The sequence below is a fragment of the Nematolebias whitei genome, chromosome 4 (assembly GCF_014905685.2).
Source record: "Nematolebias whitei isolate Nwh7 chromosome 4, NemWhi1, whole genome shotgun sequence".
Classification (NCBI taxonomy): Eukaryota; Metazoa; Chordata; class Actinopteri; order Cyprinodontiformes; family Rivulidae; genus Nematolebias; species Nematolebias whitei.
Window position 1 is genome coordinate 27,334,689 of NC_056501.1, and position 27,865 is coordinate 27,362,553.

At 41.0% G+C, this 27,865-nt stretch overlaps 1 protein-coding gene and 1 pseudogene across 1 annotated transcript in view; both read left to right on the top strand.

Moving 5' to 3' along the window:
- unc5a (unc-5 netrin receptor A) overlaps positions 1-27,865 on the top strand; it is a 256,125-nt gene that overhangs the window by 111,581 nt on the left and 116,679 nt on the right. The window contains exon 2 of the mRNA XM_037675082.1: positions 8,940-9,155. Coding sequence (XP_037531010.1) covers positions 8,940-9,155 — 216 coding nt within the window. The remainder of the gene's footprint in view (positions 1-8,939; positions 9,156-27,865) is intronic.
- LOC119409189 lies at positions 19,965-20,083 on the top strand (annotated as a pseudogene).

Genomic DNA, 27,865 nt, shown 5'->3' on the forward strand with positions numbered 1-27,865 from the left:
GTCTCCACGTGTCGGAATCGTCACATGCTGATTAAAGCTTGGGAGACAGTCCTTTAGATTCACGTGGTTAAAGTCTCCGGCTACAACGTAAAGAGCCTCGGGGTGTTTGTTCTGCAGCGAGCTGATGATATCATGAAGCTCCTGTAGTGATTCATTAGCATTAGCGTCCGGAGGAATGTAAACAACTGTGATAAAAGTCACTGTGAACTCTCGGGGTAGATAATGTGGCCGACATTTCACTGTTATTTGCTCCAAAGCCTTCGAGCATGAGCTATTTACAACAGTACAGTTCGTGGACCAACTCTTACTCACGTAAATGCACACTCCGCCCCCCCGTGATTTCCCCGTTAGCTCGCTGCAGCGGTCCGCTCGAAAAAAAAAGTCTGTCATCCAGCTGGAAGACTGAGTCCGGCGTTTCACTTGTAATCCACGTTTCTGTGAGGCAAAGCACTGCACACTTCTTCATCTCTTCTGAGGCGCCCGCTCTCAGACGAAGTAAATCCACCTTGTTGTCCAACGAGCGGACATTCGACAGAAAGAGAGACGGCATGGGGAGTTTACCGGCTTTAGTGTTAGCTCGTAGCCTCACCATAACCCCCGCCCGGCATCCTCTCCTCTTAAGCCGGGAGCAGCGCTTCCTCTTCTGCCCGCTGGAACGCCTCTGCTGCAGCTTCCAGGTAGATGACTTTAAGATCTGCATTCTGCCGAGCGTAGCTTTGAGTTTGTTGCTGATTTCTGCTATATTTCGTGGCAAATCCGCTCCTATTCTCATCAGTTCGGTTCGGCTATAGTTCACACGCATAAATCGCGCGGAGTCAGGCACAGAGTCAATATCAAAACTTCTAAAAACTGGGATGGTACCGGGAGCCTGTGAAGCTGCAACTGCTCTGAGCGCGGCCATCTTGGCATATGCTAAACTGTTGCCAAAGATCAAATGAACATAGGAAGACAAAACTAAAGCAACTGTACTGACAATATTGGAGAATAATGATTTTGAAGGAAGGGCAGCACGGTGGTGCAACTGGTAGAGCTGCTGCCTCTCAGCAAGCAGGTCCCCGGTTCAAATCCTGGGGTCCGGGGGCCTTTCTGGGTGGAGTTTGCATGTTTTCTCCGTGCATGTGTGGGTTTTCTCCGGGTACTCCGGTTTCCTCCCACAGACCAAAAACATGCATGTTAGGCTGATTGGTAACTCTAAATTGTCTCTAGGTGAGAGTGAGAGAGTGAATGTTTGTTTGTCTCATTTGTCTCTGTGTCCCTGTGATGGACTGGAGACCTGTCCAGTTTCTGATTGAGATAATCATTTAATATATAAATGGTTAAAATTACTAGTTTTAGGAAATAATTGCCAAAAATATTTGTGGAAGGAACTTGAAAACAGTACTGTGAGTGCTGACTCACACAATGAGTGAAATCCCCAAGTTGTTGAATTTACCGGGCAGCTGAATGAACTGATAGGAACATCAGAAGCAGTGATTTAAAGCCCTGACGTTGATTGGGCCCCAAAGCTCGACTGTCAGTGGAAACATCTGGAACCAAAGCGAGGACAGAGCATCCGCTGTGGCACTCAAATGATGAACGTGAATATTTGTTTTAATTTAGTCAAACTGTTGATAACTCCTGGAAGAATAAAAGCTTGTTTCAGAGTTACACGTTTGACCGTGCCGCTACTAAAAAACACAGCAACGATAAATTTGTCTCAAGCGCCTGCTGTTGCACGCACAATTTTAGGCTCTGAGCCGTTCATCTTGAAGCGTCACTCACACTTGCACACAGACGAGCAGCCCGTCTCACGCTCAGCTCTCAGAATGTCAGCTCTTTGAGACTGACAGGAACTTAAAATGGTCTCGTAGGGTTTTCAAGGCAAAATGCACCTTTCAACACGATGCCGTCTTGAAAGTAAGCTGAAGCGAAGGCGTTGCGGTGCGTCGTCTCGGTGTCAGCGGTAAACGAAACAAAGTTGCCCCCCCTTTCTTTCCTGAGATGTATCTTCAAAAAGATGACAAGAAAAATTAATAAACAGGGTTTAACAAACTGTAATAAACAGCTGTGTAAGCTGCTGTTCAAAGGTGTAAGGCTCATTAATTGTTTCTGTGGAGCGTCACAGCTTTTTTCTCCTTCTTTCACAAACGCTTTAGTGACATAACTTACAGAAACAACTTTTACTAATTTAAATAAAGCTGCATCTTTAAGCAGAACCATTACGACTTCAGTCATCCTCACTCATGATGGAACTATTCCCATCAGGACCACTGAAGGCATCGCATAATATCCTGAATTAAAACGTGCGAACTGAATCAGTATAGAGTCATTGAAATGGGACAATATTGTAATAATGCCATATGTGGCATGTGTAGAACTGATTTACATCTTCACCTTCTTCTGTCCTTCCTTCAAAGTCTTTCTGCATCCTGCCTCTTTAGCTAGCATGATGGCAGGAAGCTCACCTCGTTTGTTCTCGCACAACTTGTTTTAACGTTTCCTGCACAGGTACGTACATCTGATGATTTGTTTGCCAGCCTTTAATATTCAGATGGTTTTAAACTAGTTTCGGTGTCTTTTCATTGAAAATCCGTTGTGCATCGTTCACCGACTGAAACAAACAGCCACCGTCCTTGTTTGCATCCTTGCAAGTTTTTTTTTTCTTCTTCTTGTGTGTGAGTTTCATCTCCATAAATTTGTGTTTTTCAGTATGTGTGGTTGAAGGAGTGCTTGCTGAAGCATGGTTGTCTCACTGAAAAATTTACTCTGAGCTCCAGACATGTGGAGGGGTAAATATTTGTCATCTGGAGACGAGCATAAATCACTTAGCCTCTCTTTAGTTTATATATGAAAGTGGATGCAGCCTTCATGTTTCTTCTTCTTTTTTTCCACAAACATGAACAAATTTTTACTTCATTTTTGTGTAAATGTTTCATAGCTTTATTGATGCATTTCCAAGAAAATATTAACAGTGCTCTTGTTCCTAGAACCATTATGTACAAACATGGGCTTCAGAGTGATTACTAAGTAAGGACGCTCAGTGAAAACCGCTCAAATAAAACCGACCAGCAGGGCTGGAAACATCATGAAGTGGATGAGAAATCAGGTCTTGGCTCTAATGGTCACTAGCGTTGAAACTGTCTAACGTCTTCGATAGTAACTTTAATTGAATTAATTTCAGAGCACATCATGAGGACTGATGGTGTTGTAAAACACTTGTTATAGCTGTTGTTCATCATCGTGATGTAAATTATGTCCAGTGATTGCTCAGTGATGCTATACTTCAGGGACATGATGTTAAAAAAAAAAAAATGTAATTGGCTCCAAAGGGTACATCATGTGTTGATGCAGCACAAGAGAAACAGAAAATAAGAGTTTCTCTCTAGCTGCTTGTTTTTTGTTTTTTTACCCACTTAATATTCTTCGACTGTAACCATGTCACATTTTGTGATTTTAGTTTTAAAAGCAGATATGAGTGAATTAAAAAAAAACTCATTTCTCAGATGGTGATAAGATATGTTGACAGCAAGCGGCAACCTGAAGCTGGCAAAAGACTCGTGAGGAAAGAAATCTGTAAATTAGTTTCAAAGTGTGACTTCAGATTTATGAGTAAACAAATAAGTGGTGCAGCAAATTGTTAAAGTGTCAATCGATAATGATTATTGAAAATGGATGGAAACGAACGGAAAACGCTAAAATTGTAGCGATTTTGAGAACCTGAGGAAGTTTGAGCCTCTTCTAAAATGGTTATAAGAATAGTTGTTTGTTTAGGTGTATCCAAGGTTTTTTCCTGTTCTTTATCTGAGGGGGAAATGTTTTTGACACAGTCATGTGGACAGATGAGACATGGAGTCTGTGCGCAGCAATAAGTCTTCCCTGGACATCATGGCTCAGCACACTGACAGCTGGGGCACTCATGTTCCACGTGTTTTGTTTGTGTATTGTTCTGCATACGTTTGTGAGTGTATGTGCGTGTTTGTGCGGCTAAATTGATCCTGAAGAGGCAGCTGCAGGGAAATATGAGTTCAGACTTTGTGCCTTTCTTTTTGAAAGCTCTTCAAGTTTTTTTTTTTTTTATATGCGTTAAATGTTTGCAGCTGTTCAGGAGGCTTCTCAGTGTTTGTGATGTGAATCAAGATTTGTCTTTGTGCAAATTGAGATAGCAATAGACCTTTCGCGATAAACTATAAATCAATTAATCGCATGTTAAATGAAATTTATCAACTTCATTTTCATTTATCGCTGTATCGTTCCTTCGTGTCTCTCTCTTTCTACTGAAGACACTGGATGACAAAAGGCTCAGCTCTGGTGCTCTTCCCTGACCCCTCCCGTTCTCTTTCTCTTTAAAATTTGTTTTAACTGTCCAAAATTGCGTTTTTGTATTGTTAAAAGCAGCTAAGCTGAGAAGCTAAGCTACAAGCTAAGCCAACAGGCCGACCTCGGGGGGGTCCACGATTTTGAAAACCAAAAAAAAAGGAGAGACAGCCCATGTCACGTCAATGAGCCTCCCTCCCATTTTTCTTAGAGACACGCTGCTCGCTCCCTCACTATCCATCCTTCGCTTCAAACAGTCTTATACTGCCATACGGTGGTCAAAAAAGGTACAGCAAAACTTGTTATCGTGACAGGCCTGGATGGCGATTCTCAATCATTTTTAACTAGTTAAAAAAATACACAAGTAAAAACAAGTCTGAGTACAAGCTTCCTTGTGTTTTCTGAGGAGAAATTTGTTGCGTGGATGCAGTCGGGTTTCCTGAACACCACTGTTGGACATCGTTCCTTGGATTCAAATATGAAGTTCAATTTCAAATTGTGTTTATTTGTCACTTGCAGGTTAACACAGGGTTAACAGTACAATGAAATGCTTAGGATGAGAAGAACTGATTTGACTCGCTAAAAAAAAATCAAAGAATAATCCATCCATCCATTTTCTTTACCCGCTTATTCCATTTTGGGTCACGGGGGTCGCTGGTGCCCATGTCCAGCAATCACTGTGCGAGGGGCGGGGTACACCCTGGATGGGTCGCAAGTCCATCACAGGGCCACATAGAGACAAACGAGACAAACAACCATTCACTCTCTCACTCACACCTAGGGACAATTTAGAGTTACCAATCAGCCTAACATGCATGTTTTTGGACTGTGGGAGGAAACCGGAGTACCTGGAGAAAACCCACGCATGCACGGAGAGAACATGCAAACTCCACCCAGAAAGGCCCCTGGACCGGGGTTTGAACCAAGGACCTGCTCGCTGAGAGGCAGCAGCTCTACCAGTTGCGCCACCGTGCTGCCCCAAAGAATAATCAAACAAGAAATAGTAAAGCATGCAATAAGGGTACAAAAATAAAGTACCAAAAAGGTGAAAAAGTAATTATAATATTTACGACGTCCTAAAGAGAGAGTGTAAACAACATGGTAGAATATAACGGTGCAAGCAGGATGAATTTAAACTAACAAGTATTTCAGTGTAGTAATATGGTGAATACAAATGGTGATCTTGTGAAACAAATGTCTATCAGTTCATAACTCTATAATGCGTAACAATCAGGCAGATCAAATTCTTCCTTAGCTTTTATTGCATTTAAAAATTGTTATTGTGTTGCTGTGAGGATGTTAGGATAACAAAACTAACAGATCCAAAAAAGTTCAATCTGGTCCTCTGGACATTCAAAAAAACAAGAGGACCAGATTGAACTTTTTTGGATTTTTCTACCTGGATTATTGAGCATGCATAAGGATAAAACTAACAGATGTTGATACAGCATGATGCATCATCAAAAGGTTTCATGCATAGAAAGTGCACCTAATTTATTCATTTACTAACTAACTCACTGACAGTATTTGTAAATGTGAATGTGTTATACCAATTTTTATGTTTGCTAAGGTTGATTACCTGTGGCAGCCATGTTGAATCAGGTTAAACAGTTTTAGACGTACTGTACAGTAGTCTCACTTATCGCGGGGGTTAGGTTCCAGACACCCCCTGCGATAGGTGAAAATCTACAAAGTAGGGACGTTATATTTATTTTATACATCTTTTAAGGCTTTATAAACCCTTTCCACACTCTTGCAATGTTCTTAACAATGTTCTAAACACTAAACGCTCTAAAAGAGCACGGCGAAAGAGAGCAGACAGACTGATGCCACGGTTACTGAGCCAATCAGCCCCAAGATACAGAGCACAATGCTCTGGTTGGTCGCCTTCCGTCAATCAGCCAATGGTGTGTCGTATACAATCCTACATTGAAAACCTGTGAAACAGTGAGCCCGCGAAAGTCGAACCATGAAGTATCGAGGGACTACTGTACACCTAATGATTACTTTCTGAAGGTTTTGTTACAATCCATCCAATGGTTCATGAGTTCCATTGATGAGAAACACTGTTGTTCTTTTATCTTTGGCAGTGTGCAGTTATACACATGCATGGACTTTGCCATTAATTAGAAATAAGCTCACATTTTTGTGAGAGTTGAGATCATGATTTTTTTTTCCTGAATAATCTTGTGGTCCTGCTTTGATGTTCCAAGTAAATAACTTTCAATGGCTGCACGACTAACTAAGGAGACATTTAGCTTCTAGTGTTTGTTGTTTGTGAACAATGGTCTGGACATGACCTTAGATGCTTTTGACTATTAATCACAGCCGAAGTTGATCACACTCAGAAGAACGTGCGACAGCGCCTATAGTGCTACTGTAAGTCCGTTTGATTTGTGCATTGACCCACAAGAAGCCTGCTAAGTGGCTTATACTGTCTGTGTGTTTGTGTGCATGTGTGCGTGCACATTGACTTTGAAGTATGTTGTGTCATGACAATAATCTAAGCCAATTTCGTAGCCATCAGCCCTTCATTATGGGTTTGACTTGAAGTAGTGCGTGACTGGAATGCCCCGCCGTAAAAATGATAATTTACTTCTCCAAAGAAATTACGTGTTTAACCTCATTAACCTAAAGAACATGCGCTAAAATGGAAAGCGTATAACCCCCGCCTCATATGAAGCATACAGCTCTGCACCCACACACAAATACAAATTGGGAACATCATCAAAAGTTGGGAGTTCATCCTGAGTGTGACCCCGTAGATGAGCAGCACCGGGGAGTTAACGACATCAAGCTATTCTCGCAACGTGTCAGTCTGCTCCTGCGACTTTGGCTTCCGTGTCCGCTTGAACATCATCTGTCTCTTAAGAGATGATTAACCTGGCAGGTGTGAGTTGGGTCTCACCCACAGTTTTAGTGAGCTGTCGTCTATAGTCTGCAGAGAGCGCGGGGTGTTCAGCCCAAACGGCTAATGGCTGCGGTCACAAAGCTGGAAGCCAGCCTATTAGAAGAAGCCGCCATCATTAGGACCAACACATTCTCAAACAACCTGACCTACTGCTCCTCCGCTGTTTATTAACAAAGTTTTGGCTCCGCTTTAGTGCAATTATAGTCACTGTTCACAATGAACTGTGGCCTTTTCCTCCACGCTGGAGACGGGAACGCTCTTGCATACATAGTAAATAATGTCAAACCGCTGTGTCCGTCCTGCGTAGAGAGCTGACATGTTTATCTGTGCGCGCAATAACAAAAAGAGCTAGCGGAAAAAAAGGGAGGAAATGGAAACGTGTCGGCAAGTGATGTATGTCGTTCATTGGACACAGAACATTTAGTTTTCATTAAGAGTTAAACACGTACACGAGACATTAATGGGGTTCAGCGGCGGTGGCCTGCCTCACTGTAGCTCATCCTGATGAATTAGCAACTCAGCACAAGGGTGAAAGACAAAAGAGGAAGGCACTTGTGTATCGGAAGAGCAACTGTCAGATGTCTTTATTTAAATATTGGTATTTATGACACAACCTAATATTATCCCTGACCGGGGCTTCAATCGGCTACAATAATGTACAAAAGGCTGGGTGGGGGAGGCTGGGCGAAGCAGAGAGAAAGGTCAGTATGAGTGTTGCCATTTCATTATGCGAGACTCTCCTGCTGCACAGGGAGTGATGAAGAAGGTTGTTAATGTCTGGTCTGTCAGCCATATTGGATTCAGGGCAGTAAATTAATATTACACTCCTTTTAAAGGGGTTTTATTTTGGGATTTACTGATCTCCCCTGAGTGTCTGCTGTGTAAAGAGGTTATTTCCCTCTTTCTGCTCTGCGCTACGTCCTTTCACTATCTCTCATACGAGCCTAATATGTTTAGAGGCAGGGAAACTGTGTTCATAGAGGAAGGATGTGTGTGCTGTAGGCAATTTGGTGTCATCCAGTGTTTGTTTAGCACATTTTTCAGGCGGCACAGAAAGTCTGCTGTAAATTGTAGCAAATTGTCCAGGCAAAGGCAGCTTCTCCTGTATCCCTGTGCAACAACGGTACGTCTCTACTTCTCCTCCACATGTCCTGTTTGTCAACTTCTCAAGTAATTAAAAACATCTGGAGCTTACAGGGAGCGATTTTGAGACAATAGGCTGTTTTAACTGTCAGTTATCTTTAGCCTCCGTGCCTTTTTGCTCAGTCGTGTAATGTAGAGAGGGTTAGAGTCCTTACTGGAGAGCAGGATAACACAATGTGAAGTGGTCTAGTCGTGGAGGATTTATGGCTGCTGGTCCATCAGTGGTGATGGTAAAAGGTCTGTGATTAAGAGCCGGACTCTGCTGGCCTCTTCGACCCTGCCAGAAGCACACAAGGCTGAGCTTTGTCACGGCTAACGCTGCGCCATACAGATTTATCTTTCTTCTGTCTGTCTGTCTGTTTTTTTTTCTTTGTTCTACGTGCATGTGTTTGAGCTAAATTTTACCAAGGACGTTGAATCTGTGCATTTGATCTTTGCTGCATTTTCGCTTGCAAGTTACAACAGCGACGCGGGAAATAGGCTCAGCTACTTACCTTACTGACAACTTCAAAAGCCTCTAAAGCTTTTTCATTTTTGTTCGGCATCTCTTTCAAATCTCTTCTGTTTTTTTATGTTTTTGTTGTTCTCCAAGGTTCAGAGCATGCTGCCACTGCAGCGCTTCCCGCTGCATTCTCAGACCTGTTACCTCACTTCCTGGTGGAGCCGGAGGACGAGTACATTGTGAAAAACAAGCCGGTGACTCTGACCTGCCGCTCGACCCCGGCCACACAGATCTACTTCAAATGCAACGGCGAGTGGGTTCACCAAGACGACCACTTGATTGAGAAAACTGTAGACCCGGCCACAGGTACAACAAACAAACTCTCCTTCCATCTTAAAGGCTCTTCATACTTGTCATTAAATATCCAAGTTTGTTCATACCTGGTTGATTAAAGTGTTCCCTGAATCAAATTTACTACATACAAATAAACACTCAACCATGTCACACTGTGAACTGTCAGATCAGCATGGCTGCAGGTCTGCTGATGTTTTTATAAAAACTACAATACATTCAGACATCTGAATATTTAGACATTAAACACTGCTCCACTCTGAACGAGACGTCAGTTCTGTGTTACAATAGGTAAAGACAAAGCTGCACAACACTGCTCAGACTGGTGTCCTGTGATCGATACAGCACATTTAACTCAGTGACCACTGCACTAAAAATAATCAGAGCAAACATTGATGTACCTGTGACATCACGTGCTTGTAATGAATATGAATGCATTTTTGGAAAGATAACATTAATAACATAACATATATAGCATATAACATAACACATAAAATAATAATAATAAATTTGTACGCATCCTTTATGATTGGCCATTGTTGTCTTTGTTATCCATTGTTGTCATCACTCTTTGTTAAAGTTTCTCTTGTAAATGAGTCCCTGAGGCTCAATGGGACTAATCTGTATAAATTAAGGTTGAATGAAACATTACAAAGTAGAAATTCATGCCACTGAGATGAACTGTTAAGATATTCACATTCACAGTAACAGGAAGTGATGACAAAGGGGAAAGCCTGCATTTAAACAGAGCATTGCTACAGTGTCTTAACACAGGGTTATTCAGCTAAATTGCTCGGGGGTGGGGGGTGCATAGTTATTGAAAGCCAAGAGCTCGGGGGGCTGACACCCCACAGTTATTCTTATTAAGTAAGGTTGTTTTACGGTTTACAATTTAGTTTTATTTAATAGATGGACCAATTGGTGGGCCGAACTGGGATCACTTGAGGTCCTGATTTGGCCCCCGGGACAACAGTTGAATAGTCCTGATCTACCAACACAGACAGCAGTGAAGAATCTGATGTGTCTTTAGATTATTTTAAAACACTGTAAGAGGAGACAGAAAACATTGTTATTATCAGTTATGTGACTTGAAACTGAAGAAAAACTCACCACACTGCAATTCTCTTTGATTAATAAAATAACAATAAAACTAACATTTTTATTGAGAAGGATTCAGATAAACAGTCTATTTTTCAGCTGACCAAACTTTGATCTTTTACAGTAGTCCCTTGTTTATTGTGGGGGATCCGTACCCTGAAAACCCACGATAAAAACCACAAAGTAGGAATAGTAGTACTAGTATAAGTAGTAGTTCATTTTATTATTTATATAGATATATATACTAAGGTGTTTTAAACCCTTCCCATACTCCTGCAATATTCTAAACAATGTTTCTAAACTCTAAACGCTCTAAAAGAGCACAGAATGTCATGATCTCAGCTCCCTGCCTCCGCTGCTCTTTGCCACCTGCAAGCGCTCTTGGCCACGCCCATTTCTCATCTCTGCACGGTGAACAGCTGATCAGCTGCAGCATGAAGGTTATCCTGTATGGGCTGCCCAAAGATGCAGGAGGAAGCTTTTTCTGCATCTTTGGGCTGCACAAATGTGCAGCAGGTGCTAAATAATCTACAATAATTTATTTTAAATAGAAATTTCATTCCGATCGTGCGGCTCATCCATCAATCATCCAATTGTGTGTTATGTCCAATCTTATTTTGAAACTAAAAACGCGATACCGTGAAGTAGCGAGGGACTACTATACTCTAAAATGCCCCCTCCTCCCCCCCCCCAATAAAAAAAACCTGCTACTTATGTACATGAATTTAGTAAGAGTTCCTGCAACTTGGCGTAAGACAGATTGCATTCAGACTGACAAACGGAGATAAATGTGATCCAGACCATTTCCAAAGATGGTAATGTGAAACACCTCACTAGGTGGTTTTTCACAAAGGCTTTCAATGAGCATTGATGCTATTCACACCTGCATTAAGCATTATCTGAATTTAATTTGATCACTAAAAGACTCATCATAGATCAAGGTCTGGACGAGGCCTTTTTGTAATTAAGGTTGAGGACTCTTTTACTCTGAGATGTCTTCACTGGTTTCTGAACGCTGTTGGCTGCAGATGTACACCTTCTCAGACGCATTATGCAAAGTGTTTGTGTGCTGAAACTAAGGTCTGCAAATTACCGGTGATTACTGCGCTCCATCAAGACTCCCCGCTCATCCTCCAGCCTTATTTAGCCTGCCACTCTCATAATAAGCACATTGGTTTCAGACGCAGAAATCTTCTCCATCACCTTGGAGACCTGTTTGTTTTTCCTCTCTGTTGTGCTGCAAACCACCACTCACCCCCACCCAGCCTCCACGCCTCCGCCATCAGTGTCATAAACATATATGACACTGATGTGGTGTGATTCAGAAGCGATCTGCAAATTTCAGAACCATCCATTCACAGCCTGACAAGCGATTTGGGATGAGAAATGTGGAAATGACAGTTTTGTTTTTTTTTTCTGGGACAGCAGGAACTCTCATACACAAACGTGTGTGCAGATTTGCAGATAGATGGCATGTTTTAAAATAGACTAACAGCTGATATCTGTGCAAAAAAAAAAAAAAACTGAAAGAAATTACTTCTGTACAAACACATTTATACACTCAAAGCAGGAGAATATTATTCAGTTCAGCGTTTGCTACCTTCAAAAGTTGGGAATTCATTTGTTTCTCCATAGAGCCTAGTTAGTGTCAGTGTGTCACACTGACTGTGGCTGAAAGAGGAACTGAAAATATATTTCATCTCGTTAATAGCTCCTCATGTCATGCCCCAAAAACCTCCTGCCTCTCAGTATTCAAGTGTGTTATCTTCAGTGCGAGGCACAGTTTGGAAAGCTCAATGCTAACAATGGCACCAAGGGTACTTGACAATTGTTGTTTGAAAATATAAAATTTGCACAATAATAAACATTTTTTTTGTTATTAGAGGGAATTATCAATGAGTTGTACTCTGAAGTGATAAAAGCCCAAACTTTTCTTCTGCCAGCTCTAGCATGCAGAACATCATCAGCAGTGTTTGTGTAAAAGATGCAAAGTGCCAAACTAAACTTTCTCCTAATAGAAAGAGTGCACGTGTTCTGCCACATGCACTTGTAGCAGACGTTCTAAGCTGCTTCTTAGGCTGTGCGGGACAAAACAAAGAGAAAGTGTGCTGCTCGTGGCAGAAAGGAGTGATAATTAATTAAAATAAAGTGCAAGTGAAACAGAAAATAATTCAAGCCCTCTAGGAACTTTAAAGTGGCCCCTTGAAGTGTTAAAAACATCAGCTGAGCTGCGGATTAATTTTTTAAATATCCGCAGTGGTTGAATGATGGTTTACTCTGCTTGTCTCGACACCCTGCCTTCTGTGTATGAATGAAAACATTAGGTTGATTATCTCTGTGTTCTGGTTCTCCAAAATGGACTTTGTGTTGTGTCTGAAGTGTTTGAGTATAGAAGTCCATGTGAAACCTCTGATGATAAAAAGGAAAACCCCACGAGGAATTAAAAATAAATATTACACCTCTGGTGGTTACATCTAAAATGTTTTACACTTGCTAACAGATGACACCAGTAATTGAACAAAATTCAGTCATCTTGAATAATTTTATATTTAATAGCCTCGACTTTTCTGAAGGAATCCAGGTCTCCCACCACCTTTCATGTCTCAGTTTTAACTAATGATCAGAACTGACAGTTTTTGCCATTTTTGCCATGACATTCTCTTAGCCACAGACTCTGGTCACTGTGTAGTTTTAATGCTGTTGGACCTAACTGCTGCCTTCGACACAGTGGACCATAGATCCTCCTGTCTCGTCTGGAGAATTGGGTGGGCATTCAGGGTCCTGCTCTACAGAGGTTTAAATCCTATTTAACAAGAGAGAAGCTTTTTTGTGTGTATTGGTTCTATGGAGTCCTCTGTATCAGAATAAGCTTTATTATCATTGCACTGAGCTAGAACGAGAATATGTACGTACAGTCGTCCAAAAGATGGGTGGAGTGCACCAAGCTGCTACTATAAATAGCGCGACCCTCATTATTCTTATTCAGAATAATATTTTGCTTGGATGAGAAAAGGGAAGAAAACATGAGGAGAGACGGTATAAAAAAAATCTCTCACACCTAGACAGGGCACGATTTGAGGCATCAAAAAAACCTACCATAGCAAAGCAACATACATAGACGTGATACGTGTACATATAGGCCAATGAAGACGTTGAATTTTTAAGGGAAAGTCGTAGCATAGTCCAGAGCATCCCCCCTTTCCCCCCCCCCCTCCCCCCCAGCCATTGTCCAGATAAGAGGTGTCATTTATCACCAGCTCGGTTGAGGTTCTGTCACATGTCCACGGCCTTGGGGAAGGGAGTGGTGAGGAGACAGACAAAGCGTCTTTGTCGTTTTCAAAACATGCCAGGAGGAGTTGAGTTAAGTCCGGCGTCAAGGCCTCAATTTTGGGTCAGGCAGAACTCGTGAATTGCTGTTTCTGCCTTTTAAAGTCTCGCTGGTATATATTCCTCTGATGGAAACTCCAAACAGCCATATTGATTCTTTATGCCGAAAGTCGAGCTCACAGCTTCTCCAAGATTATTCCCACCTTCATATGTGTTGTTAGAGAGTCCACAGTCCTGATAACCACTGTTCCAGCTCTCTGACGCAAATGCACATAATTCAGCCTGAGCGCTGTCAAGCTTCGACACATCCACACAAATTTGTAGACAATCCAGAATTCACCAGCCAAACAACAATAAACAGTTGTCATCATGAATCCAATTTGTTTCCATCGAGGTAAGAGGGTCCTCCTTACCCTGACTCCTGTCGGGAGAATTTGGTCAATTTTGTTGAAAGACCAGCTGATCCTTCGATTTAGGAGGTATGCAGACAAAAAAGAGGCTTTTTAAGGGTTCACTTCTCAAATGTGGAGTACCTCACGGATCTATACTTGGCCCCCTTCTGTTTTCCCTTTATTTACTCCCTCTGAGATATATTCTCTGGAAACTTGGCATTAATTTTAATTTTTATGCTGATAGCCAAATTTGTGCCATTAAAAAATAGATTATCAATACTCTGTGAACCAACTCCTGGAATATATGGCACAAGTCAGAGCATGGATGCCACAGAACATTTTAAATTTTAATGAGGAAAAGACAGAGGTCCTGTTGTTTAAGCTCAGTGATGGTTCCAAAGTCCATGCTGATTTTGGTCCTTTATAACAAAACATCTGACCCAGACAGCACCTAACCTGGGTGTGAGGCTGGACAATGATTTTAAATCGGGTTAAATCAGTGATCATGTCTAGTTTTTATTACTTGAGACAAGTGGCCAAAGTCAAACCATTTCTTTCATGAAATTTTGAGACTTTAATCCACACTTTCAATACAACTCGTCTGGACTACTGTAATTCACTTTACAAACCGGATTCCAAAACAGTTGGGACACTATAAACAAATTGTGAATAAAAACTGAATGCAATGATGTGGAGGTGCCAACATCTAATATTTTATTCAGAATAGAACACAAATCACAGATCAAAAGTTTAAACTGAGAGAATGTATCATTTTAAGAGAAAAATCTGTTGTTTCCAAATTTCATGGCATCAACAAATCCCAAAAAAGTTGGGACAAGTCCATTTTTACCGCTGTGTGGCATCCCCCCTTCTTCTTACAACACTCAACAGACGTCTGGGGACAGAGGAGACCAGTTTCTCAAGTTTAGAAATAGGAATGCTCTCCCATTCATGTCTAATACAGGCCTCTAACTGTTCAATCGTCTTGGGCCTTCTTTGTCGCACCTTCCTCTTTATGATGCGCCAAATGTTCTCTATAGGTGAAAGCTCTGGACTGCAGGCTGGCCATTTCAGTACCGGATCCTTCTCCTACGTAGCCATGATGTTGTGATTGCTGCAGAATGTGGTCTGGCATTATCGTGTTGAAAAATGCAGGGTCTTCCTTGAAAGAGATGACATCTAGATGGGAGCATATGTTGTTCTAGAACCTGAACATAGTTCTCTGCATTAATGGTGCCTTTCCAGACATGCAAGCTGCCCATGCCACAAGCGCTCATGCAACCCCATACCATCAGTGATGCAGGCTTCTGAACGGAGCGTTGATGACAACTTGGGCTATCCTTGTCCTCTCTGGTCCAGATGACATGGCGTCCCAGTGTTTCATAAAGAACTTCAAATCGTGACTCATCTGATCACAGAACAGTCTTCCATTTTCCCACACTCCATTTTAAATGACCCCTGGCCCAGTGCAAACGTCTGAGCTTGTGGAGTTTGAGACAAGCTGACACACTTCCTGTTTTTAAATCTTCCCTGAAGATATATATTTTTTCTCTTTGGCTTTTAACTCGGCTTGAAATTTTGTTTTTACTGTTTTCAAGTTATTTGTTGTATTGTTTTTACTGTTTGCTGTTTTATGATTTTGTAGTTCATTACTTTTATGGTATCTGTTTATTTTATGGTTTTTATGCTTGTTTGTGTTAGTGTACAGCACTTTGGCCAATGGTGTTGTTTTTAAAGTGCTTTATAAATAAAGTTGTATTGTATTTTAGTCAACTTTTTAAAATACACCATCAGTAATCTTATGGAGTATTAAAAGACCTCATATCTGTTAGTGCTCACAGTATGTGATAAGAATGACTTCCAGCTACTAGCACATCAACCCATACCTCATTATTTGTAAACTAAACTATAACTTATTGCTGTTTGTGATGGCTAATGTTAATTAGCTGTGGAGGACATCTTCAGCTGAGGTGACTCAATAAGTTGATCAGTTATAGATGTGTATCAAGTAATTACATTCTGAAAATTTCATTAAAATCTGTCCATTTGTTCATGAGATATTTTGCTAACAGACGGGTTTGACACCAAGAGTTTATGTCAAGATTTTAATAAAGATCCTGTTGTAAAGTGTAGCTGTTTGAAGGTGTTGGAGATGACACTCTGCTACTACCACACAAAATATTAGTATTAGTAAAACTGACATGTAGTCACGTATGAGTTGGCTAAAATCAATTAACTGTGGAGGCCATCTTGATTTGGATCAACTCCAAAAGGTAATTTATTATAGATGTACATCAAATGATTACTTTCTGAGAATTTCATTCAAATTTGTCTTGTGTTTCCTGAGCTGTTTTGCTAACATCACAGATAAACACCCAGCCAAAACCCTTACCACCTGCCTTGCACCTTTCAGAAGCAGGTGATAATAACGTTGTTTTAACCGAGTCGGACTCGTTCACGTAGAGTTTGACAGTGAGGAGCATTTCACTTCTCGTTCTAGGTTTTCCTCCCACAATTATTAACACTGCTTTGGAGAGTTTATCTGAAACTGAGCTCCTGTTCCTGTTTTTGTTATACATCATGTCTTCATGAGTCCGTCACCTGTACCCTCATGTTCAGAAAGATGATTTGTTTTTTTCTTTTTGGCCAAACTAAAGTTCTGAGCAACCATAACTCTGCTGCAGGAGTGACCTTGATATTTAAATTTATGTAAATACACACATTATTTGAGCACAACTAGTTTCATAGAGCCCTCAGATGGGCGACATCTTTTACTACGACATGCTGATTTTTTTTTCTGTCAGTATCAAAGGATAGCAACGTAGCTCATAAACTGCGGAGTTTATGGGACCACATTACAAATACCACATGGCTCTGCCAGACTTTAATGATGATGGACCGTTTTCCGTGTCTTAAGTGCTGTTACAGTCAGTGTTTATTTGACTGTGAACCAAATCTGGCACGCTGGCTGCTGCAGACCCCCACAGCAGCCAGGGCGCTCCATCTTTAGAAATCTGGGAGGTTCAAGGCTTCGCTCTCTGCTCTCACCGCCTTTGAAGATGGACGCCCCGTATGCAGAACTGTGTGGTTATGAAGAACACGTTGGTTGATCCGAGGTTTGGTTGTACACACATCGATCCCTCAAACGATTTCACTGTTTAATGTCACCGCTGCCCCGAGGAGTGTACCGACAGCTCGTTCTAATCCCTGTTCCTGCAAGAAACATGTAAGGTGCACACACACACGTCCAACTCTGTCTGTGTGTGTGTGTTCAACGTTTGCTTGTCAAGCTGTCCTCTCACCCTGGTCGTCACAGTCACACTGGACTCTAAACTTGTACCTGTTTCCAGGCAACCAGTGCTTCTGTCACACCAGAAGCTGCCCGACGGCAACGTCAAGGAAAGATGTCTGAGGAGACACACCCCCATAGATTCATGTGTTGATAGAAAGATCGTAAACATTGGTATGCTTTTTTCATCATTATTCTAATAAAAAAGTATTATTTATCGCTTGCCAAAGAAAGGTGAACTCAAATAATGTTTCTGTCTGTGTGTCTGTCTGCTAACAAAATATCTAATCCACTGTGCAGATGTTAGTGAAACTTGTAGACGTCAAACATTTGATGAACATCTACCGATTACCTTCTGGATTACTTCAAGTGCCAGTCATTGTGCAAGATCCAGTGATGATTTTAGCCTCTTTTTGGAAGTGCTCATGCATTCCTACATTTTAACTTGGCACTCTGAAAAATAAATACAAAACATAATTAAGATTTTGTAAGGAAACTCAATTCCCAAACCTTAGATTCACCAAAATATTAAATAAACTAGGAATAAATATGGAATAAATTACGACAATCCAGTGTTTCCCCTACCATTATACAAGCGGGATGCCCTGCCCCATCAGCAGAACCATACGTCCCGCATACCGAAGCAAAATTGCACACGCACTCCCACCCCCCACCCATTGGCACTGACATAGTGCTACGCTAGCAGCCCACAATACAGTACAGGCGCACTAGGTAAAAAAGCTAAAGGCAGCGCTCATGCTGCCTCTTCTCTAACAATACCACCCCTTCCCCCCTGCTCAAAAACAAACGGCACACTGCTCTGATATCCCCCCCGAAAAAAATCTCGGCAAGTTATCTAGGGGTGAAGACTGAAGTCTTAAATGGGCCAGTAAAATCTATTGTATCTATTCTTTTGCACCAGTCGTATCCTCAATGCCACCTTTCAATCAGTCCAGTACGCTTGTCAGCAACTGATCAATCAGCAATCCTTAATTTGTCTCAAACGCCCCTTTCCTGCAGGAACTGCACCCCCTTTTTAATCTGATGTCAGGGTTTTGCATTATGAACGCTTTGTGGTCATAATGATTAAATGAAAAATCATCATAAAAAAATGTTAAATGTTTTTAGTGGTGAACATGCAATTCAGCCACGCATTAACCTGAGTGTTTAGAGCATATGTGTCAAAGTCGAGGCTCGGGGGCCAAATGTGGCCCCTGTTGACATCTTATCTGGCCCCCAAGATGATATATGAAAGATAAAATACTTCTATCTCTTGAAGTTTTCAGTAATCTTTGATTATGATGTTGAAAGCACAACAGAGAACATCAAATGAGACCAATCAAACTCTTGTTGAGGAACCTGTGACCAAGAAAAGATGCTGGGAATCTGATTTGAGTTAATGTAGTTTCTGAAATTGGCCCTTAGTTTGAAAAAGGTTTTGATTTTGGCCCCCTTTTGTAAGTGAGTTTGACACCCCTGGTTTAGAGATGTAATACAGTTTATTCCATTTCCAAAACCTAAACTGGGTCTGGAAAAATGCAAAAGATAAAGATAAAGGCCGGCGGGCGACCTCATGAACAGCTGAATATGACATTAATAAACGAGAACTACCACATGTTCATCTGTATGAAGGTAACTGCAAGTAAATCCTCCATTTTCTGCCATAACTACATTTTATGCTTAATGGTTAAATTAAAGGTTAATGCTTAAAGCTAATTGTGCTTTGTTATGTGTGTGTTGTGTAGATACACTGTCTGGCCCCCCAAAAAAGTCGCCACCAAAAAAAAGGGCACACACTAATATTTCATTGGACACCCTTTAGCTTTGTTTACATCATGCATTCACTGTGGCATTGTTTCAATAAACTTCTGCAATGTCACAAGATCTATTTCCATCCAGCGTTGAATTAATTTTTCACCAAGATCTTGCATTGATGACTCGGCTCTAGGAATGATGGGTGCATCACTTCACCTGCCTCTCTTCTTACCCTGATGCACCCATCACTCTAGAACAGGATAAATCTGGACTCATCAGACCACATGACCTTCTTCCATTGCTCCAGAGTCCAATCTTTATGCTCCCTAACAATTTTGAAGCCATTTTTTCCAGTTAGCCTCACTGGTTAGTGGATTTCGTAAGGCTACACAGCTGTTCAGTCCCAATCCCTTGAGTTCCCTTCATATTGTGCGTGTGGAAATGCTCTTACTTTCACTATTAAACATAGCCCTGAGTGCTGTTGTTGTTTCTCTTCGATTTGATTTTACCAAACGTTTCAGTGATCACCAATCACGATCATTCGGGATTTTTTTCCTGCCACGTCTTTTTCAAAGACGATGGATCCCCACTATCCTTCCAGTTTTTAATAATGCGTTGGACAGTTTTTAACACAAATTTAGTAGTTTCTGCAACCTCCTTAGATGTTTTCTCTGATTGATGCATGCCAATGATTTGACCATTCTCAAACAGACTGACATCTTTTCCACAACCACATGATGTATCTTTCGTGCACCAGTTGGGGTTAAATAACTTGTTGCCAGCTGAAAGATAATCACCCATGCAGTAATTATCCAATAGGAGGCTTGTACCTATTTGCTTAGTTAAATCCAGGTGACAATTTTTGGGGGGTCATGCAGTGTATATGTTGCAACTTCTGGTTGCAAAAGTTTAGTCTTTGTTTGCTATGATCCTTTAAAAGTCCTATTTGTGACTGAGCTCCTCGTTTACAGCCATACCACCCTGAACACGCCCGATCTCGTCTGATCTTGGAAGCTAAGCAGGGTCGGGCCTGGTTTGTACTTGGCTGGGAGACCACCTGGGAACACCAGGTGCTTTTGCACTTCTTATAAACCACACCATGGGGTGCATTGTTCAAACCAAAAGCCATTGTCAGTACTTGGGACTAAGCACCCCAAAAGGTCAGATCCCAGATTAGTTTCATGACCTTAATTTTAAAAAAGGTTTTTGTTTGTTTTCACTCTGTGTACAGAATGTGTACCTTTTTGTGGAAAACAATAAAATTCAGAATACTCCAAAATTCAAATAGCTTTTTTTTTGTATGGCTGATGCATTGGAAGCATCTTTTTAATTATCTTCAAAGAGATCAAGGGATTTTCTTCAGTCTTAATGACTTATTTGCAAGCTGTTGTTGATTTAAAAATATCAAATGGAAAACAAGCTGATCATAGAGCCAAAGCCACGTCTAATAATCCTTGTACCTTCTCACTGCGAGCCAGACTTGAAGGAATACGAGGTGTGTGTTGCTCTGGTGGGGAGGAGCTGCTCAGGCTCAAACACAGACAAGACTCCGCTATCTCTATCCATGTTCACTTCCAGTGCAATCAGTCAAACGCCAAGGAGAACTGAGAGGGTTTGAATTGTATTATTGACCCAGGACTGAAGTGCAGGCACGTTTCCGTGGGGTTTCTGCTCAGTACTCAAAGCTCAGGCGGGAGAAAACATGACATGTGGATAAGACTCTGTATCAGACTTGACCCCGCTCTCATCAGACAGGCTGCTTTATTGAATCTGATTCAGTGCAGCAGAGACAAAAGAGGAGCTCCATCTGACTGTATCTGCTGTTCAGTTACAGTTTACGTCCCATTGTGTTGTGTGAACGCTCAACCTCCCCGTTCACACATACACACAGACGAGGTTTATTTATCGTCCAAAGGGGGAGCAATACTGTTTTTGCCTGTGTGTGTATCCTTAGTAAAATATTTAATGAATCACTGAACACATTTTAATAAAATATTAAGAAAGTAATCACTGGTTTGACATATACATCAACTTTTAGACTCACCCTAACATGATCTTGGCTGATTACTTAGTAACCCTTGGCTCAGTAACTCAGGCAGTTTTGCAGATATTGACCTAATGGCGTAGTAGTGGCTGAACACAACAGAATGCACATCTTTGCATAAAACCTTAGTTGGCATTTTTATGCCTGTTTATTTACAATCATCAGTTTTAAATCTATAAACAACTTTCAAAGTCTAGTCAATTCAAGATGGCTGCCATCTAATCACCCCCTACACAAAAATAGCTAGATTGTTGAACGTTACAGAGATTGTACTAAAATTTGGTGTGGTAGTAGATGACAGACAAGCTGTCAGTCAGTTTTCCTGTCAATTAGAGAGAGTGATGGCAAGCCTGTGATCGGAAGGTTGCCGGTTCAAATCCCCAGACTGATAACAAAAATATGGTTGGGAAAGGTGAAGCACCCAAACCTGCTTCCACCCTCATTTGCCTAACTTTGATCCCTTGAGCAAGGCCCTTAACATTCCCCCAGCTGCTCCCTTGGTGTCTTAAATGGCAGCCCTCTCCTCCACACAGAGGGCTGTGGTAGCTCGGTGGTCTGTGGTTGCGTCAAGAAGGGCATCCGGCGTAAAAACTACTGCCGAGTCTTTGTGTGAGTTCACTCGCTGTGGCGGCCCCTGAAGAAGGGAGCAGCTGAAAAAAGTAATGACAGGCAAACACATACTTCAAGCACTAACAGACAGCGTAAGATATCACAGTATTGCACTGACTAATCTTTGACAAAAACAACTACAACTCTTTTCTCAACATAAGATGGTCTTTGTTTAAAACGTAGACATGAGTTATGAGTGCTTAGTGTATATTTAGTTGATGTTTTTCTTCGTTCATATCTTAGATGTTATTACTGGTTTTCTTTTACATTTTATTGTTGGGTGTAACTGGGACCCTGTGTACATAATTTCGCTCCACCACATGTACCACATGAGGTGCGAACAACAATAAAGAAACTCTGACTCTGACTCTGAAAGGTGGCATACTGTCTTTCATAAACTCTTTTTGAAAAGGGAAAGAGTTGTCACAAATTGTCCTTCCCTCTTTGGTTTTTATGTCAAACATTGATCCATCCTTGAGTCCATCGGTTCTCATTACCTGCCTACAGTAACTTATCTCAATTGTTCTGGCCGTGACTGCTTCGAAGGCCCCAGCCAACGCTGTGCCTCTCCCAAGTCGGTGAGGTGGGAAGACATCTGGTGAGTCTTAATAAAGAAATATCCCTTCCGAACAAATCAATACTGACAGTGTGTTTGCATAGATTAGGAGATTCTCCCACTCTATGATTTCTCATCAGACACATGATGAGTGGAAGCGAGATTGGCATTTGAGCGTACGCTCGATGTATTGGCCAGCCTGATTTGATTGTGTTTGCATTTCATCTGCCAGCATTGATGGAAACGATTTTGATCCACGCTTCGTATTGTCACCCCAGCAGCAAAACCCTCTCAGGTGGAAAACGCATGCATTTCAATAAACCTTTGCAACCGCCTTATAAAGATGGGAGATTATATTTTTTTTCTTTGTTGATTGAAACGGATGTCAACAAGGCGTCTTCACCGAAAACAGAAGACACGTTTGCCTTTTGCTTTATGAAGCAGTTTACAGAGGAATCACACACCGTATTCATGAAGTAATATTCTTTTATATGACTGGAAAAAAATTTGTCATTCCTTTTTTCATTTAAAAGTGGATCTTGGAAGAAAATACTAGCACTTCCTATAACCTACAGGTTTATCAGCATCAGCTCATGCCCTCGGTAAATCCTTTGAAGTACAAATATCTTAAAGGACGTAGCCAGAAAATTTAAGGCCGCGTATGATGTCCGCAAACCTCTGAGGTTTCATCTGTATAAAATATGTATTTTCTGATTAACTGGATCCTGGATTGTAATGCAATGACATATTTAATTTCTGATCTAAGGGGGAGATAAGCTGGGCTTAGCCTAAATGATCTGTAACCTTTAGTTTAATACCACCGGACTCATCTGTGGTATTATAACAGCCAATCACATCCCGCACACCAACTTCCACCCACTCTTTTCTCCCTTCTCCTCTATTACGCTTTTTTCCTCCCCCTTCTCACTTTCTCTGTTCTGTATAGGTCACCAACATGAATGCAGACAAATGCATTTACCTTTTTCACAGGAGTCTGGACACAAATGGCATTTATTTGAAAGCAGTAAAAAGACCTGTGCCATTTTGTCAGGAACTGGTGGAATTTCTGACAGAGCCATCCTCGCTGTGTTGGGGCCCCGCCGCAGTAATTAAACATAATCTCGAATGGATTATTGAATAAAAGTTCTGCTGCAATTTGGTCCGAGCGCCAGCATCTAATGAGCAGGAGGAAGTAGGAGAATTGCAGGGAAGAGGACAATATAGTCCTAAATGAAAGAAATGGCCTTGTACCACCTGCTAGGCATTGATCAGTAGCCAAAGGGACTAATTGATAATGCATTATTAGCTGCCTCCCCATAATGGGACTTGTATTTCATCCTGTCCTTGATTGCAGGATGGAGGAGGAAGGGTTCGTCAATGAAGCACTGAAAAAACAGATGGCAAGGTGAATTGTTCCCGTGACACATCTGCCAGCTCGGTCTGTTGGACCTCTCAGGCAGGTCAGCTGAGAGTCTGCAGCCGTGTTTTTATTAAAGGTGGGGATCTTTAGGCACCTCACGATTCAATAACCATTCAGGGGGCTGCGATATGATAAAACGACTTTAGTTTGTTTGTCATATGCAGTTTAACACAAGGTCAACAATGCAACGAAATATTCAGGATGAGAAGAACTGATTCAACTTGCTAAAAAAATAAATACTAAAGCATGAAGTAAAAGTACAAAATAAAGTATCAAAAGTGAAAAGAAATATAATATTACAAGGGCCAAAAAGATTATAATAAACGACAACATGGTAGAATATAATGATGCAGGTAGGATGAATTAGTATAAATAAGTATTTCACAGGTGGTAATATTACTTAAATGCACATGATAGATATTTCACATAACTAACAAACTACACAGGTTGTGTGACAGGTTATTGCACAGGTAATGAGTAACATTGAGATGAAGTGAATGATGATGGTAAGGTAGGTACATACATGATACAGCCACATAGTGCAGCAGCAATAAACATATTAGTTGTCACAGATGTGGCTTGGTGCAATGTTATTGTCACTTGTTCAGTATAATTATCAAGAGTTCAGTAATCTGACAGCTTGTGGATAGTAGCTGTTTTTGAGTCTTCGTGCACGATGGCAGACTCCTGTATCGTCTGCCTGAGGGTAGTAGATGGAAGAGTCCTTGTGCTGGGTGGGTGTGGTCCTTAATGATGCTGCGTGCTTTACGCAGACACCGGCTGCGGTAGATGTCCTGGATGGTGTGGAGACTGCTACCAGTGATGTCCTCTGCTGTTTGCATCACCCTCTGTAGAGCTTTCTGACTGGTGCAGTTCCCATACCACCCTGTGATGCAGCCTGTCAGCAGACTCTCAATGGTGCGCCTGTAAAAGTTGGTGAGGATGCTGGGGTTCATACCAAACGTTTTAGTCTTCTTAGGAAGTAGTCTTTGTTGGGCTTCCTTGACCACAGTGTCTGTATGTAATGTCCATTACAAATCCTCGGTAATGTGAACCCCGAGGAACTTGAAGCTGCTGACCTGCTCCACCTCAGCATTGTTTATGTAGATGGTGGAGTGCTGACCTCCGCGGTGTTTCCTGAAGTCCACTATCATCTTCTTCGTTTTGCTAACATTCAGAGAGAGGTTATTTTCCTGACACCAGCTGCTCAGTGACCTCATCTCTGTTGTTGACAATTGTTGATGCATTTTGATTACCTCCAAGCTTAAATCACTATAACTTATTTTACATAAATAAGCAATTAAATTACATTTGGTGTAAACATTGTTCTTATCTACCTATGTTTCAACTGTGCTCTTCAGTCATTAAGACACTCTGCAACATTGCACCTTGATGACATTTCACTATTGCAACGTAAAATACCAATAAAACTACTTTATAATTATGTTTGTATATGTAAGTCAATAGAAAAGTAGGTGCACAGGACCAAACGACGAGAGATGAACGATGAACTTGAATACTGGAAATAGCTATTAATCTTTTTGGATCGTGATGCCCGATTTTTACACATGCACATTAGTGTCTGTAAAGAGATCAATTAAAAAGTTATGGAAACACACAATCTCACTATTCAATTCAATTCAATTCAGTTTATTTATATGGTGCCAAGTCACAACAAAGTCATCTCAGGGCACTGAACAGAAACATTCATAAAAAGCCATTTAGTAAAGTTTTCTATCTAAGGAAGCCAGCACATTGTGTTGAATCTTCATTTTGTCGCAGTCTCACATCCATCACAGCCACCTAACCAGACCTTTGACTTTTGAAAACTGGTTCAAAATCTTCCAAGTCTATAACGCAACACATTAAAACAAGATTGTACCTTCCATCCCCTGCTTCCGCATGAGAATGCCATTCCTCTAACACCTCATAATGAAAAGGGAGTGTTAAATGGACTCAAGAAGCCAGTGTTTGTGTGTCCTTGGGATAACTGCAAATGTGTTTGGAGCAGTGGGAGTAAAAAAGTGAGGCAGGAAGAGTTTAAAAACCAAGCGCCTGTGCTGATTGACCTCACCAATGGACTCATTTAAGAGCCTCACATCTTTGTGTTTTACATTCAGTGAAAGATGGGTTTTTATTGGGAAATTTGACTTCCTGTGAAGTTTGCTCTGACATGTTTGAATTTAAAAAAGGAAAAAAAATCTAAATTAACTGCAATTAGTGGAACAAAAGTGGGAGAAAAAAGATAATTACCATTTGTCAAACAACAACGTTGCCGTTCCTCTCTCCCACACACACAGCCTTTGTCTTCCCACCAAAACATACCCCACGTCAGCTTCACGCTTTGCATTCTCTCGTGTAATTTCACATTTGTCAGTCTCACAAAAGCTGTGCCCTTGCTGGAAGTTGAAATGCATTTGGCTGTCTTAGTGCTTCTTTCTTTTACAACAGCTTACTTTTATTTATTACCCTCATCTGGTGGAGGCAGACATGTTATCAATACAGTCCTTGGAGCTTGCACTTGTAGTGTGTTTGGGTGCACGTGTGTGCACGTGTGTGTGTGCATGCACAGGGAGCAACAAAAGTGTTTAAAAGTCTGAGAGATCATGATGAATTTGTCATTCTCAGCACAGAGGGGGTTTTTGCAGAGGAATGATCAAGTAAAAAAATGTATTTAAAGCACATTTCATTGAATAATGCAGTGTGCAAACCATATGGGGGGGTGGGGGGGGGGCAACTTTTTTATCACACAAAGGCAGTCCCCTCCAACACAGCCACAAGCCTCTGGCTGAACTTTTTAAAATATTCCAGTATCTACCTGTTTTAGCATATTGTTTGCAATCACTACGATCAATATAAATTCAAATACATGAGATTCAGTTCACCTAAATGAATATAACCTTTAGAATCAAATGTCATTAACGAAATACACAGAAACAAAACTTTAAACTAAACAGTAGATTTCCCAACAGCTCCAAATATCAGAACAAAGACAAAGATCTTAATAATGAACAGCCTTTGTGACTCGTGCTGGCAAAAAGATTCACAATGAGGATTTTTTTCAGTAATGAGTTATTTTCAAATCCTCCATCTCAAAAGCAACAAAACGATCTGTAGTTTGTTGAAGTTTGGACTTTAATCACCTCGTCTGGCAACAAGCTAGTTTAGTTTACGAGTGTGCCAGTTTGAAAGCTTTATTTTTTATTGATCTGGATTGATTTAACCGGGAATTCATCCCTAAATTTAAATGAGAATCCCAAAACTTCATGATGATGCAAAACATTATACAAAAGGTTTTTAGGTCAGCTGGCGAATCAAAACGGTCCATTTGAAATTATATAAAAGATAAGACATACTAAGATCGTTTCTGAAGACATTTCTGTTGGAAACCTTCATTTTAGAGGTAGATTAGGGAGATTATTTGTTGTTTTAGTTACTGTGCTTGCCGCCGTAAACATCACACTGCCGTATAAGTCGATTCAGTCCATATTTGTCTAATAAAGTGAAAAAAAATCATAAATACGTCACTTGGCCATAAACGGCTCATCTATTATGCGTCACCACTGACAACCTGGAAATGTGGACTGGTGTTGTGCCAAAAATCGACTGACTGCCCAATTGTGACGCGGGAGGACTTTAACAAGAATTTAACTAGATTAGCACTTAAAAACAATTATTTGTTTGCTCAAAATTATAGCAAAGGTGTGTCTCAGTTGAATTTTTCTTTAATAAATGCACTTCAATGGTCAAATCAGCTGCATTTCAAAGGCCGATTTCGCAGCTGAGGGGAGTGCACAGTGACACCTCGCTGTGCATTTCTTCAAAATTTAACAAGATAACCACCTAAAAACAAATATTTGTTTGCTTGACATTATAGTAAATGTGTGTCTCAGATTAGCTTTTCCTTAATAAATGCACTTTAATGGTCAAATCAGCTGCAATTCACCTGGGCGGTGTGGTGAAATGCAGCTGTTTTGACGTTTGCTCCAGGAGTTCTGGAGCGAGATGAAGTTGGCTTGTATGTCGAGCCAAGTGTCTCATTAATAGCCACTTTTACCTATTAATGAGACACTTGGCTTGCCATATTAGTCAAGGGCCTACTAGTGGCTGAAAATGGTAGTGTTAAATATTTTCCATGTTAGAATGAATGAACTCGTCAGCTCTCAGTCAAAAATTGGGTTATAAATATGGGGGGAAAACACATAAACACGTCACTTCACTGTATAAGTCACAGG